Source organism: Ovis aries, chromosome 22, assembly GCF_016772045.2.
Source record: "Ovis aries strain OAR_USU_Benz2616 breed Rambouillet chromosome 22, ARS-UI_Ramb_v3.0, whole genome shotgun sequence".
NCBI classification, from domain to species: domain Eukaryota; kingdom Metazoa; phylum Chordata; class Mammalia; order Artiodactyla; family Bovidae; genus Ovis; species Ovis aries.
In genome coordinates, this window is record NC_056075.1 from 33577172 (window position 1) to 33592590 (window position 15419).

Below are 15419 nucleotides of genomic sequence, written 5' to 3' on the forward strand. Positions count from 1 at the left end.
AGCACCCAGCTCTCCCTGAGGCTCCAGTTTTCAGTTAAAATGTGGGGCTCTGGCCTAGCATAAGTCCTGCAGGTCTGGATGAAGGCCGGTAGAGAGGTACAGGCCCTGGCCTCCAGACAGCTTCATGGAGGGATGAAGAGACAGACAAAGGACTGGATCAAGGCTGAGCTGACTGGCTGTGACGAGGATAAGATTGAAGGAGGGGGTGACATTTGTTCCAGGGTCCCCTTATTCCTCTTCTCTGGCACCTACCCGGCACCCAAGCCTGGAGGTATCAACGTCAGACACTCCCCAGGGCCAGAAACACCCTGAGCCCTGAACCTGTCATTCCTCTGCCGACCTGCCCTCACCTCTCCAAAACAGGCACACTCCAGGCAGCAAATGACCTCTGTCTCCGCATCCTTTTTCCTCCCCAGCTTTTTATTTTATAGTTTGTCAGACCACTAGAAAGTGGAAAGAATAATACAGTAAATATTTTCCGCCCAGACAGATGCAACACTGATCGCTTGTCATAGTCGCTTTCTGCCCTGATTTTATGTACATACATTTGTTAGGCTGGTTGGTTGGTTGGTTGGTTGGTTTGCTGAATCCTTCACAACTAAATTGCAGCCATCCCACTCCCTGCTTCAGGACCTTCTTAGAACAAAGACATTTTCCTATAAAACCACACTTCCATTATCACACTCAAGAAATTCAACATTGACACAACAATACTGTCTACCCTAAGTCTATATTCAAATTTCCCGATAGTTCCAATGATATCTGTCAGGGCTTTTTTAAAAAGAAATTTAGGATCTAATCAAGGATCCTTCGCTGCATTTAGTTGTCAGGTCTCTCTAGTCTCATTTAATAAGGAAAAATCTTCCCATCTTTTTCATCTTTTATGACATGGACAGGCTCGCAGAGTTGAGGCTAGCTGTTTTGCAGAAAGCCCGTGGTTTGTGTCTGTCACGTTCTTCACGAGATTCAGGATAAGCATCTTTGTCTAGACTATTGTGCCCTTCATACACCATGTCAGAATGCATTCTTTCTTCTTATCATTTTATCCCAAAATGACTAAAGGGGCTACAGTGAAACAGAAAACTAAAGCTTCTGCTGGAGGTGGAGGAAGCAAATATACAAAACTGCCTAGACTGGGTACCAGGAAAATGCATCATACTGACAGCAGCTTCCTGGCCACTGAGAACCAAAGGGAAGCCTGTCAGAAGACGGAACTCCTGGTTTCTAAGTCAGAGGTCAGCAAACCTTGCCTGTAAAGTTCCAGACAGGAAATATTTGGGACTATACTGTCTCTGTCACAACTGTCTTATCATTATAGCATGGAAAGAGTTAAAGTCAGTATATAAGCAGGTGGGAGGGGCCATGTTCCAATAAAACTTTATTGGCAGAAACACAGTCTGGCTTCAGCCTCAGGGCTTTTTTTTTTTTTTTTTTAGCTGATCTCTGATTTAACTGAAAGAAAATATTCCACCTATTAAATAAATAAAACTTTCTCTTTTTTTCTGGTGTACTGCATTTTAAAAACAATGGAGACAACAGAGGATGAGATGGTTGGATGGCATCACTGACTCAATGGACATGAGTTTGAGCAAGCTCTGGGAGCTGGTGATGGACAGGGAGGCCTAGCATGTTGCAGTCCATGGGGTTGCAAGGGACACGACTGAGCAACTGAACTGACTGACTGCATTTTAAAAGCAAAGCAAGCACTATTCCTACCATTATTGGTTTTTTCAGCAAAACTATGTTGAGGCATGCCATATGCCAAACACTGCTGGGTAATGGCTAAATACATCAGTGGTGAAACAGAAAGAGCCTCGATTTTCTAGAGAATCAGAGTTTGGTGTGAGCAACAGATAACATGCAAATAAACAGATATAAAATTATAAGCTTTAATGGGGACCATGGAGGAAATGAATGGGTGCAGAGACAAAAGTATTGGGGTGCGCCGTGCTGATGGGGGAAGTGGGAAAGATGCAGAGAAGATGGCATTAAAGCTGATGTGGTGGCAAGGGAGGAATGGTGGGGCAAGCCATCTGGGCGGAAGGAACAAGCGCAAAAGCCCCAAGGAGGGAAGAGCTCGGCTGGTGCCATTTTGAAGCCAGTCTGGTTGGAGCATCAGGAGAGAAACAACATTTGGAGAAAAGGGTCTGGGGTGAGGTTCATAGGTCGTGGCAGGTGTTTCTATTTTGTTCCAAGAACAGTGAGAAGCAACTGGAGAGTTTAAGCGTCTGTCCATCTCCAACCTTAAAGAGCTGTTGTGTGAGTCGCTCAGCTGTGTCCAACTCTTTACAATCCCGTGGACTGTAGCCCACCAGGCTCCTCTGTCCTTGGGATTTCCCAGGCAGGAATACTGGAATGGGTTGCCATTCCCTTCTCCAGGGAATCTTCCCAACCCAGGGACTGACTCTAGGCCTGCTGCATTGCAGGCAGATTCTTTACCCTCTGAGCCTCCAGAGAAGTCCAAGGCAATCACCTAGACATGGGCGTGAATGTGGATCCTCTCACAGCTGTGTGACCTCTGAAACTCAATTTCCTCATCTGTGAACAGGCTAATAAAAGCCTCTTCATAGGGTTGTTGTAAGAGTTAAATGCAGCAATGTATAGTCAGGCAGAGGAGACACACAATACCTGGTGATCGGTGTAACTAAGAAGATGGTCAGTACCTAGGCAGCCAGGTTTCCCCATGAGAACAGGTAAGCGAGAGCACTCTGCATCCATCCTGGGGAGAAGAGTGATGTTTCGGATGCTCAGCCAGCACAGGAAGAGTGGGGAACATGGTCAAATAGGCCCTACCACTCTCTCCAATCCACACCCCCACCCCACCCCCGGCCATCGGAAAGTACCCAGTGCTGCTATGCCCTGGCTATGACCCCTAAACAGCCCCTTTCGGCTCACAGGAGCTCAGGAAAGAGCTCAACCAGCTCAGAGAACTCAACCTTGCTCTCTGTGTCATTTTCTCTTTCAGTTCTCCCTGCTGTCTTTTCTCACAGACCTGGACCCAGGTGAGTGTGCAGACTGCCCTGGGGCTGCCCACCCCACAGGCTGGTTCTGGGATGGAGAAGAGGGGTCTGAGTGTGGGTGTGCCCCCAGGGTTCCAATGTTTCAGAAGTGGCTTGGACCCCTTTGAGGATTTCCCCAAAGAAATATACTCCTGGGTGTAGATAGCCACACAGTGCTTCACACAATTTTTAGTTGACTGATGTTCAGTCCCAGGACTCCAAGAGAAAAACTGCAGAAGTAGTTAAACCCCTTCGTTTCACAGAGAAGGAAACAGGCTCAGAGAGGGGAAGCAACCTGCCCCAGGTCACACAGCCTCCTAATGGCTGAGATGAGACACTTTGCCTTGGCAAAGGGAGGATGTCTTGAGCAATGGCTCCAGGCAGGCCAGCCCTGTGCTACCTTACTCTCTCCGCTCCATCAGTGGGAGGCCGGCATCTCTCTGTGGAGACGGTGGTGTCACGTAGGCAGGCTCCAGGCTGGCCCATCCCTGCTGATGGCCTCCCACCAGCAGCCCCACTGGGATGCTCCTCCACCGGCTTTGTTTCCTCAGTGTCCTCTCACACAAGCTCTTCTCTCACAGACGCACCTGCCACCTCTCACCTTCTCCCCATCCTGTCTCCTCTGTCTGGTACCCTGGGCTGAGCAGAGCTGTTCCTTCCTGACATCTGGTCTGCTCTGGGTCTCTGTCTCCAGGTCTGAGTCTCCTTTTGCTGCTCTGAGACCCAAGGAAGTTAACTCCACTCACTACTTCACTCTGGGGCAGAAGGCATCCCCCACTAGTAGTGCCCATGTTGGTCACCCGCAGAGGACACGAGCCAGGCACAAGACTACAGTCATGTCTCAGCTTTGGATCAAGGGTCTCTTTAGAGCACCGGGTCAAATTCAGCTTGACAGTCAATATTCTCTGGCAGCAAAGCCCCACATGGGCAGACAGACTTGTGTCAGCTCAAGGCAAGCGACCTTATCCCACCCCAGGTGCTTAGGGAATGTTTGTGAAATTGGTAAGAAATATACATGACTGTGGCATGCGGGGGTTTGAAAGGATTGGGGTCTTTGCTCAAAACACAAGAGAGTGTTGAATTCAACAACATGTAATTCCTTGGAAGGATCATATTTCAGGGAGGGCTCTCTCGGATGGCCAGACCAGCAGTGTCCACATGTGGAATCCAGGAAAGGTCCAAAGTCCAGAGATGGAACGAGCTGCCCCCACCCTAGCCTTCTGCACAAAACTGCTCAGGCTCTACTGAATGGGCTGCTGTAGTCTGGGTGCCCAAGAGACAGAGCTGCAGAAATGTGTGGTCACACAGAGGAAGAAACAGGACATTTAAGACTCAAGGGACATCACTCTGCATGTATTTGAAAAGCAGCCCCACCCTTAGTCCATGAGGTAGCCTTTGTGGGAATTAAGAGGGGTATTTACCTCAACACACTTTACTGCCACCTGCCAGAAAGTTGCAAAAGACATCTACAATGACTCTAAGTTTATGATGCCCTGGATTGTGCAGTGAACGGCGTAAAGAACATGGACTATATGCAGTGGTTCTGCTGAACAGACGTCACAGAAAAGGGACTGAATACGTTCTATTCATCCACGAAGCTCTCAGTTTTAATTAAACAGATTGGAAACTATAGTGTCAGATTTGATCTGCGAATAGTAGATCATCAGAGTTCTCAAAAAAAAATCTCAATGGGCTTTGGGGCTCTTGGAAAATAGTGCATTCTCCGTCCCTGGTGGTATTCAAGCACAGGCTGAAAAACCACTTAATGGACATGAATTTGAGCAAACTCCAGGAGACAGGAGAGGACAGGAAAGCCTGGCGTGCTGCAGTCCATGGGGTCTCAAAGAGTCAGCCACGACTTAGCGACTAAACAACAAAAACAGGGAGTGGAAAGAGTGGAATTTAACATGCTGAGTTTCTGGGCTTTATAAGAACTCTGCCAATGGCTTCTGAGAGTTCAGTGAGTAGAAGAAGGGACCTTGGAGCAGGCCACCCACAGGTTCCCGAGTCCCTCTCAAGGTGTTCGGTCAGCCTGTGGCTGTGGAATGGGGTGAGATGTCGTGACTGGGTCTGTCTGCAAAGAACAGGTTAGGTTCTAAAGACTCCTCTGTTTGTGTCTGATTTAATTTCATCTGAGGGTTATACTTTGATGGAATTTTGTCAGATTCCCCACTGTCTTTAGACAATGGTGGGGCCAGAGATACACTGTGCTCATGTCCACGGGCAAGCTGCTGCTGTGGTTGATCCTGCTGGAGTCAGTGCGTGGTGAGGGCCTGGCTGGCACAGACAGGGCCAGGACACAGTCCCCAACGGGTGGCGGAGGAGGTGGCCATCAAACAACACAGACTCTGCCCATCTCCCCAAAGCAGGTGACACGACAGCCCACAAGCCTATGGAAATGCCTCTTCAAAGGCGGCTAGACTGGGCCCGGCAACACAGGCTGAGCGCATCCATCAGCTGTCCTGCCGCCTGCCAGCAAGGGTCTCTGCTGGGCTTGCCCTGTCAGCCGGATTGGAAGCGTCAAATGCAGGCCGACAGGGCTGGGGTTTGGGGGCGGCCCTCGGAGGAACGGTTTGTGCCACAGTGATGGATGGTGCCAACAGGGACGGCGTTCCAGGGATTTCTACTCCGTTCCACACATCTGGCGAGCTCTTTAACCCAAACAGCTGCAGAGCCCCATCCCAGGAACTCTGGAGTTTTTCTGTAGGGACCACGATAATCCCAGTCCAGGGACCTGGAGCATGTGCCAAAGGAGATTCCCAACGCATGTTACTTCCTAGAAGCTAAAACCCGTGGACTTGCAGGAAACACAAACCCACAAGAGGCTCCCGGGCTCATAAAAAGCAAACTAGACTTAGAGTCAGGTAGACCGGGGTTCTGATATCATCTCCTTCTGCCCTAACTTTTCCTTTTCTGTAAAATAGAAATAAGAAGACCTATGCCTTAGGGTTTTGTTTTGTTTTGTTAAGGTTAAACAGATTGTGTGAAATCACATTTATTTAGTATAGTCAGCAATACATAGACAATAGTGAGTGTATATTAACCTCTTTTTTGGATTATTGGAGTTAAGATACTCTTAACATTCTTCCTGATAAATTCCAAAAGCAGACTCTGATAATTAGACAAATCCACAAGAGTTTCTTTTTATACCTGATGTGAAATGCTTCTGACAGCTGCCCCATTCTTCCTCCAAAGCTTTCTCCTTTTCGGTAGACTAGAGAAAGTTTCTGATAACCTGTATTTGAACCTGGAGTGATTTTTCAAAATCTACCAATGGAACCAAATTTCATGCCGGGCTGCATGCAATCCCTCTCTCCCCAGGTGAGCCCTTGGACAAATCTCTATACTCCTGTCAAGCTCATCAGGCACTGTCTTCACCAAATATCTATGACCCAAATCGCACAGTTTCTCTCCTGAATTCTGTTTACTCTAAACCAGACAGACGCCATCTTTGCTGGCAGAGCCGTGTGCCCACTGTGTGTTGGTTGATCAGAAGGAAGGGAGGCTTGGTCACCAAGGGAAAGCTTGATCTATCAAATACACATGTCAGGGGCTAACAGGGCTCTGTGTTGGGCACTGTGTTGTGAAAAAGAGGAACGGACGTGGCTCTTACTCTTAAGAAGCCAACTATGTAGTTGGAGGAAACAAATCAGATAGACCACGTTAAATACGAAATACAAGAGCTATGCCCTCTGAGACTGAGCCATGCAACCTAAAATTCTGCAACCCGCTGAGCCATTGAGGAGTTCTAGTATCTAAAAGTTGTATCCTACCAGCAATTGAATATTAATCAAGCTATGTGGGTCTGTTTGTTATTACTACATGATATAGTCGGCCCTTGAACAATCTGAGGGTCAGGGATGCTGACCCCAGTGTAGTAAAAAATCTACTTTGTATGCCCCCCGCCCCCAGCTTAACTTCCCTGGTGGCTCAGCAGTAAAGAATCTTCCTGCAATACTGGAGACGTGGGCTTGATCCCTGGGTCATAAAGACGCCCTGGAGAAGGAAATGGCAACGCACTCCAGTATTCTTGCTCGGAAAATCCCATGGACAGGGGAGCCTGACTGCTGCAGTCCCTGGGGTCGCAAAGAATCGGATACGAGTGAGCACACACACAAACACACACACACACACACTGCCTTGCTTAGCAGGACTATAATTCAACATCTACGTGTTTCATTCCCTCCTTAGCTTCACTGAGGGGTGAGCAGGCCTTGTAAATAGAGCTGGATTCAAGTCAAAACCCTCCACCAGACATTTCATCCATCCCCCGTCATCTGGAAAAATCACACCATTCCATCTATCTATAAAAACCTCCCCTCATTTCCAAATATCCACAAAGGTCTAACCAAGATCAGCCAGTCTGCCCCTCAACTTGTGGGAGTGATGGGAGAAATTACAGGAGCAATTTGAAGGGGCTTATCTATAAACACCTGCTGGAAAAACAAAAATCAATTCTCCGAAGAAAAAAGAAAGAAAGAAATGGGGCCATCGTCTCATTACCAAACCCACTGTCTCTGCAAAATGTCAGTTTGAAATCTTTCATGTCAAATTCAGAAAAACATTTTTTTCCCTTCACTCTCTCCCTCTCTTTCTCTACTTTATCAAGCTAGCTGGAAAGAAACTTGATTTGCTCCAGGAAGACAATGGCCTTATCTTCAACCTAGATCCTCATGCCTGGGAAGGTGCCCTCCTCTGGGAGCATTTTCATGGTGGGGAAAAGCGGCTCGAGCGAAATAATGAGGAAGCAAAGGGAGTCTGGACTTGACACTGTGATAAATGAGGTGAAACTTTGGCAAGGAACCAGAGTTGGCGTATTCAAAAAGGAAATAAAAAGATAGTCCCATTTTAATGGGAAATATAAAACAGCCATTGTGCAAAAGTCGATTTTTCAAAGGCCAGAGAGATAAAGACTATCAGGGAATGACTGAGAGACCAGTAAGATAATGTGATTGATAATCAGGCTTAGGTAAAGTGGCATCCTCCGAGCCATCAGCTGGCTCTGTGGGAGTGCCTTTTCAAGTCGGCTATCTGCATTTGCCCCTACGTCATTATCATATGCATCTCCGGAGGGCTTTCTTGCAGCTTCAGCTTGCCGACTTGCCACACTCCTGCCAGCTGGCGAGAGCAAAGTCAACCCTACTTCTCTTAAATCCCAAACTTCTCTCTGTCAGCAGCAGAGCTACCAACATCTTCCAAAGCCCCAGACAACAAAGAGCTTGGGCCCAGCCTTACACACACCTGCTTTCCCCAGTGGACTGGTCTAGTGTGAGATTTACCACCACGGCCAAGCCCATACACTGCGCTTTCTCTCAGTGGGCAAGATCTGTGAACCTTCTCAAGGTTGTTCTTGCATGATTCCTAATTAACAGGCTGGATGTGCAGTGGGAATGACTGGACTCCTTTGACAAGGGTAAGTGTGAATTCTGAGGCAGTGTGAGAGGCCTGCTGAAGACGTTGAGAGTGTGCGCTTTAGAGGTAATGCAGAGATAAGCTGCCTTAGTTCATAAGCTACCATCTAATAGCGTGTGACCTTGGACAAGTTACTGACCTCTTTTAGACTCAGATTTCTAAGTTTAAAGCAGAGATAATAATACACTTCCTAGATTTTCAGGAGGATGAAACGGGATGATTCATGTAAAATGCTTAGTGCAGAGCCTTGTACATAGTAAAGACTCAGTAAATATTAACGGTTATGATGACTATAGAAATAACTTGGGAGCAGTTTGATGCTGTGACCGAAAGGCAGGTGGCAAATTTCTTTGACTTGATTGAGCTGAAGCGACTGGTAAAGTCCCACTGAGGAATTTCATTGATAGAACCACCCAACAAGGCATCCCAGTGCCCCTGGATCTGACCCTGGGCAGATCTTGTATAGCAACTTGGAGGATTCCTGGACCACAGTCATCTTCCTGTTACAGGTGAGGAAACTGAGGCACCAAGAACACAGTTGGCTTGTGTTCCAGGTCATGGTTAACGAAGAACCAGAACTTGACATCTTCTGCCCATTTCCAGTCACGTGCTCTTGACCTTGCCAAATGCCAGTACTGGATCACTGGGTCATAACAACCCCCTCAAATGAGAATTCACAGTGCTTGACCCCTTCTATACACCCTATCAGTGTCAGGAGCTGAAAAGACACAGGAAGCCTCTTTTAGGATCTAGAAATCTTTGGAAAAATGGAGTTTTCAGTGAAATAAAATGGTGTCTTCTTTAAGTCTAACAATTAGGGTTTCTTCTGTCCTGTTCCCACGTCTGTAGATTGGACTCCTGACCAGTATGAGTACAGCCAAGAGTATTATAACCAGGAAGAGAATGCCAGCAGTACCCCTGCCTATTCTGACAACCCTGACTGGTACTACGAAGAGGATGGTGGGTACCAAAGCTGTTTGGGGGCCCTCCCGAAAGGAGAGCAGCCCACCTAGCAGAGAGTTTACATATGACCACATGCAAGGGCTCACCCCCTCCTCTCTGAATGGCATCATAAAGTAGGTTTTGAAAAAAGTTATTTAGAGTGGCTTTTTTTTTTTTTTCAGTTAGAATCATACACTATGAAAACTGGGGAGGTTGTTGGAGACCATCTCTTCCACCCTCAAATGACAGGGGAAGCAAGTGAGGCCACGAGAGGAGCTAACTTGGCCAAGATTACACAGCAAGTTAGCGCATCGTCATTCAGGTCTCCCGACCCTGTGGGGTTACAGTCATGTTCAAAGTCATTCCCAGAGCTTTCAGGACATGCAGGTCCTAATTATGCAGAAGAATTTCATTTAGCATCAGGCATCAGACTGTAGCTAATGCGCAGCTGGCACTGGGACTGCCCTTTCAGCTGCGCTGTTTTCCTTTCTCTTTTCACTCTTTGGAAGCTTTGCACAGTTGTTGGGTTGTGTGTGTGTGCGTGTGTGTATTCACACATGTGCTTCGGCCACCTTTGTTTTTGTTTCTGTGGCTTCTCAACCCACGCAAAGGGAGAGAAAGGAAAATGAGAAGCTGGGCCTGAACACAGGCACGTGACTAAACCAGGAGAAGGAATGGAAAGCACTCAGCAGCTGGAATAAAAGCTGTGTAACTGCGAAGTGGCCTGGAAGGCAGGGCCAAGATCCGGGGCATCAGGGGAACATCAGAAGGGACCATCAAAACAAGAGCCAGGCCCAGGGATCCTAGTTCCTGAACCAAAGAACAATGTGTGTGAACAGAAGGATAAAGAATTCCCCAAGGGAAGATCCATTCAGACAACCATGAAAAGCCAAAGGCACAGATGAAATATGACAAAATCTAACTGAACAAGTAGTTGAAGAAAGATGAAGGCCACTGGGTCATTTCCTCCTCGCCGTCAATTCTTCTGTCCCCCTCTTGCCTTTGGTCTTCTTTCCTGATGTTCAGAAGGCTGGTGTTTCATTAGGGGTGGGTTTTCGTTCCCCACTCCTGACCTCCACCCCTGGGCACTGGGAGTAGGGGAGGTCTTCAGGCTTGTGAAATGCCTTCAGCATCAGAGACAGACCCCGTGGCACTCCCAGCGAGACTGGGAGGAGAGAGACAGTGATGACGGGAAAGGGGAGTTACTCCAGGAGAAAGGCCCCATCCAAAGCCAGGCCGAGGGAGCCAGGCATGGTTCCTTCTCGCCTCTCCTCTTCCTAACCCGAAACCCTCCCTCTGCCCTTGTGATGGCAGTGTTCCTGGCTCCTTAAGGGCAAAGTGTGTTTCCCCCTTTCCCTGATCACTGGCTCTGTAGTTCCTCTCTTATTTGGGGGCAGGAAGCAGAAATCCCATGAGCAAAGGGGGGCGTCTCGCCTGCTTTTCATTGCAAACCTTGACTTCTGCCCGTGTGCTTTAGACCCATGCCTGTCCAACCCCTGTACACATGGTGGGGACTGCCTCATCAGTGGGGCCACCTTCACGTGCCGCTGTCGGGACCCTTTCTCTGGAAACAGATGTCAGAATGGTGAGTGTACCTTCACCAGATCCACTCTTTCCTCCAAGTTGAATATCAGGCACTTTTTCCTGCAATTCTAAGGGGGTAATGAAGGCTCTTAGAAATCCCATGGAATGGCTGAAAACCACACATATTACATTACGCATAAAGGATTCCTCAGCCTGGTCAAGGCGACATCTCCCTGAGTCCTCATCGCCATGTGTTAGATTGGACTAACACGTCCATTCCACAGATGAGAACACTGAGGAGATAAGAACTGGATCCTGACCAGGGCTTATTAGTACTGTTGTTTAGAGTGTTCAGACCAACTTCAACAGCAAAGTGTTCTCAAATAGGGGAGCAGGAAGGTGCTCAGGGCGCACAAGGCCCAATCCTGTTAGAGAAAGGGGGACCAGAGTGCACAGGGAACACGGCCACACATCTAGTCGGGAGAAGAGCAGGAATTAGAGATCCGGGGCCTGATTCCAGCTGGAGGCTCTCTCTTCCTGCCATCCTCACTCATGAAGACGCTGATAAAAGCTGTGTCTGCCTTTAGTGACCTCTTGTGGGCATAGCATGAGGTGATAAAGTATTGGGAATGGAATTCTTATGGGCCAGTTATACCCTTAGAGAGAACCTGGATTCTGTCCTATCTAGTGACCATATAACTGAGGGGGGCTGGGGGGAGACAGTGAGGGTTTTGAGGTTGACTTCTTTTCTCTGTGCCCTTTTCAATTATTCCTACCATTTAAAAAAATTCATTTATTTATTTGGTTGTGCTGGGTCTTAGTTGGGGCATGTGAGATCTTTCGTTGCGGCATTCAAACTCTTAGTTGTAGCATGTCGGATCTAGTTCCCCACCCAGGAATTGAACCCAGGCCCCCTGTACTGGAAGCATGGAATCTTAGCCCCTAGGCCACCAGGGAAGTCCGTCCTATCATTTTCAACCCTGCAAAGTCTAGATAAATGCTTCAGGATGGTTTGGGATATCAAGCACAAGCACAGCATCTGAGTTTATCCCTCCACTTCTTGGAAGAGCGACCAAATTGTAAATGGAACATAAAATCAGCTATAAAGTGGAGAAACTCAAATTGCAGATGCATTTGGAATTTTTGAAGTTTTAACATTATCAAAGTGCTTATAAAGATAGAATAATAAAGGCTATGAGCACTAGGAACTCATAAGGAACTGGGAAGCAATCATCCATGACCCAAGGATAAGGGAAATTTTCTGGGGGGTGGGGGGCTGTGAGGGATGGGGGATGGGGGTGGATAGCATAGTGTTTCAGAACCATGGACAAGGGCACATGCTCTACCAGTCACCATCACTACCACCCCCAGGACCACCTCCTAAATATTGTACTGTGCAGGTACCTCTCAATGTAAAATGTGCCCCAAATAATGTCCTGTACTTTGGCAAAACTCCTCTATTGATCTCCCACAGTGCAAAACAAGTGCAAAAACAACCCATGTGGCCGGGGAGACTGTCTCATTACTCAGAGTCCTCCTTACCACCGCTGTGCCTGCAGACACCCTTACATGGGTTCAGACTGCTCCAGAGGTAAGTACTGGAAGCCTCTTCTATGCTAAGCTCTCTCTCCCCTGACTTATGCCTGGAATGTCAGTATCCTACTGTGTGAAGTCCAGATACCAACCCAAAGTTTTGGTGGCATTCAAGATGGCCCTTTTAACTAAGATTTTTTAATATTCATTATCCCTGGAGAGTCCAGTGGGAATTGACCAGTCTGTGTGCTTTCCCATAAAAAAAAAAATCATCTTGAAACTCACATCTAGGAAGTAAGCCCCAGTCTATTCCTAGAATGGGTCATGTATATTTTTTCACTGCTGTGAGTCAGGCATTGTCCCAGGAGATTTACATTCTCTCTCACACTCTCCCAAAAACACTACAAGAAAGAGTTTTACAGATGAAGAAATTGAAGTTCAGAGAGGTTAGCTCACTTGCTCATGGTTACACAGCTATCAAGGGGCAGAGCTAAGTTTCAGTCTAGCTCAGACTGGCCCCAAATTCCTGCTCAGTCCATGCATCTTGCTGTTCCTTACTGAACCCATCTACTTATATACTCATTTTTGCTGGCCTCCATCATACTGTTTCACCCACGTCTGTTTACATTCTTAAGATGTATGTGTATGTTTACTAGCAAGTCAGTGGGTCTCTCTTTCCTCTTTGGTGACCCATCTTCTGTGAAAGGCTGGACACCAGAAAAGTGCCTCCAACATCTCCTCATCAGCTCAGATGTAGCTGCAACTCCTCCTAAAGGGCCTTCCTGGACCCACTCCCTGTGTTTACAGTGGTTCCTGTGTGCAGGCCAAATCCCTGCCAAAACGGTGGCACCTGCTCCCGGCAGAGGCGGAGGTCCAAGTTCACCTGCGCCTGTCCTGACCAGTTCAAGGGAAAGCTCTGTGAAATAGGTATGGGTCTCTACCACCACTTCTCCAGAATCTCAGAGCCACACAGGAGGCCTCTGGAATCCTTTATCTGTTGGGGACTTGGCAGAACAGGATTCAAGTCAAGATTCCCAAGTGCTGCTATTGCCTCCGCCTTCCAACCAAAGGGCATAGGGTGTGTCCTGCTCCGTGTAAAGGATGCAATAAACAGGGATATATGTAGGCAAGTCAAATACATCCGGGCATCCTTGGTCCTCAATGCAGCTCAGTGTACCAGTTCTTGTTTGAGCCAAAATTAAAGAATTTGGTTGCCAACCCCCACCCCCATGAGATTCTGTGTTTTTAAGCTGGGTTGAAGGTGGAACATTCTCAAGCCACCTTCTTTCTGGGACCTGTGGTGAAATCTCAGGGTGATCAGTATTTAGGCCAGTCCTCTCATGCCTGACAAGTCCTTTCTGGGCGCGGCACGCCAGTTCGTCTCAGTGCTCACGTTCTTGCCTGCTCTCTCCGAGGTCCTGATGACTGCTACGTTGATGACGGCTACTCTTACCGAGGGAAAGTGAGTAGGACAGTCAACCAGCACTCGTGCCTTTACTGGAACTCCCACCTCCTCTTGCAGGAGAAGTACAACGTGTTTATGGAGGACGCTGAGGCCCATGGGATCGGGGAGCACAATTTCTGCAGGTAAAGCTCACCTTCCTCTCCGCTCAGCCTTGGCTGCTTGTCAGGGTGAGGATTTGTTTGTCCCTTCCCCTTGCTCCTTCCCTGGTGGCTCAGATGGTAAAGCGTCTGCCTACAGTGCGGGAGACCTGGGTTCAATCCCTGCATTGGGAAGATCTCCTGCAGAAGGAAATGGCAACCCACTCCAGTACTCTTGCCCGGAAAATCCCATGGGCGGAGGAGCCTGGCAGGCTACAGTCCATGGGGTCACTAAGAGTCGGACATGACTGAGCGACTTCACTCACTCACTCACTCACTGCCCTTGCTGCTAGTTTTCCTGAGTCAGCTTAGAGATTTTGAAATGGAACACTGAAACTCATCAGCTTACTATCAATAGGAAGATTTTCCCACTCAGTATAGGTTAGGTTATGCTTCTGTTAACAAACAACCCCAAACCCCAGTGGCTTGAAAACACCAGTGTTTATTTCTCATGCACACTGCACGTGTCATGTCAGTTGGGTAACTCCAACAAAGTTACTCAAATATCCAGGGAGGACAAGGAGAGCCTGGAACATGGAGGATGAGATTCTTACTACCTCAGCCTAGAAGTGACATGTTATTTCAGCACATGTACTTCATTGACCAGAAATAGTCACATGGTCCCACATAAACTTCAAGGGAGAAATGGAACATCAAAGGAGAAAATTTGGTGAGCCTTACAGTCTCTGCCACAAGGATGTGCAGGCTTTCCCAGATAAGAATAATGTTATTTCCATCCCTGGTGATGACTAGTTACCTTCTTCCCCATCGGCTGCCTCCAGACCATTCTGTTGCTTTCCTCTCTGTGCTCATTGTCTGACCAAGGCCAAGGACATTCTATACGGTCTCCATACAGAAACAGGGATTTTGTGTATGGCTTTCAACTGGTTCCATTAAGCAGAGGGGTTTCCCTTGCACAACACACAAGCTCCCTTCCACTTTCGTTGACCTTGAGCTGTTCCTTCCATGGGATTGTCTGCAGGGTAGCCTCCCTCAGAGAATTCTCAAGCTCAAAATTTGGAACTTTGGGCAAAGGAGCCCTTCTCTCACCCTGTTTCTGTAGTTACTTCATGTTCCTAACAAAGAAGGATCTTCAATAGGGATCTCATTTATTTTCCTGCAAAACAATTTGTGTCTTGTGGATCTGGCATAAAGTTTGTGAACTACTCTCTGGTTATTGAGATTCCCCTCCAGAAGTTAAGACTTGGTCCCAGAGCTGTAACCACGCTTATATGCCAAGCTTTGCTAACCTGTTGGAGGAATGGAATGGAAGTTAGCTCTGGGCATCGGGGAGGGGGGGCAGAGGGTGCAAGAACTTGATATTCTTTTACCCAAAGGTCCTTTAATGAAGTCCAGTGGGTTCGCCAAGCCTCAACCCTGGCTTACTTTGTTGTTTGTTTGTTTGTT

At 47.7% G+C, this 15419-nt stretch overlaps 1 protein-coding gene across 3 annotated transcripts in view; it reads left to right on the forward strand.

The window, feature by feature from the left end:
* Positions 1-15419, forward strand: part of HABP2 (hyaluronan binding protein 2) — a 35321-nt gene that overhangs the window by 11368 nt on the left and 8534 nt on the right. For 2 of the 3 annotated variants that reach the window (XM_004020203.5, XM_042239113.2), the window contains exons 2-7: positions 2966-3002; positions 9261-9371; positions 10831-10938; positions 12352-12468; positions 13218-13337; positions 13826-13997. In XM_004020203.5, the coding sequence (XP_004020252.3) occupies positions 2966-3002; positions 9261-9371; positions 10831-10938; positions 12352-12468; positions 13218-13337; positions 13826-13997 (665 nt within the window). The remainder of the gene's footprint in view (positions 1-2965; positions 3003-9260; positions 9372-10830; positions 10939-12351; positions 12469-13217; positions 13338-13825; positions 13998-15419) is intronic. The other variant, XM_042239112.1, reaches the window with a different exon arrangement.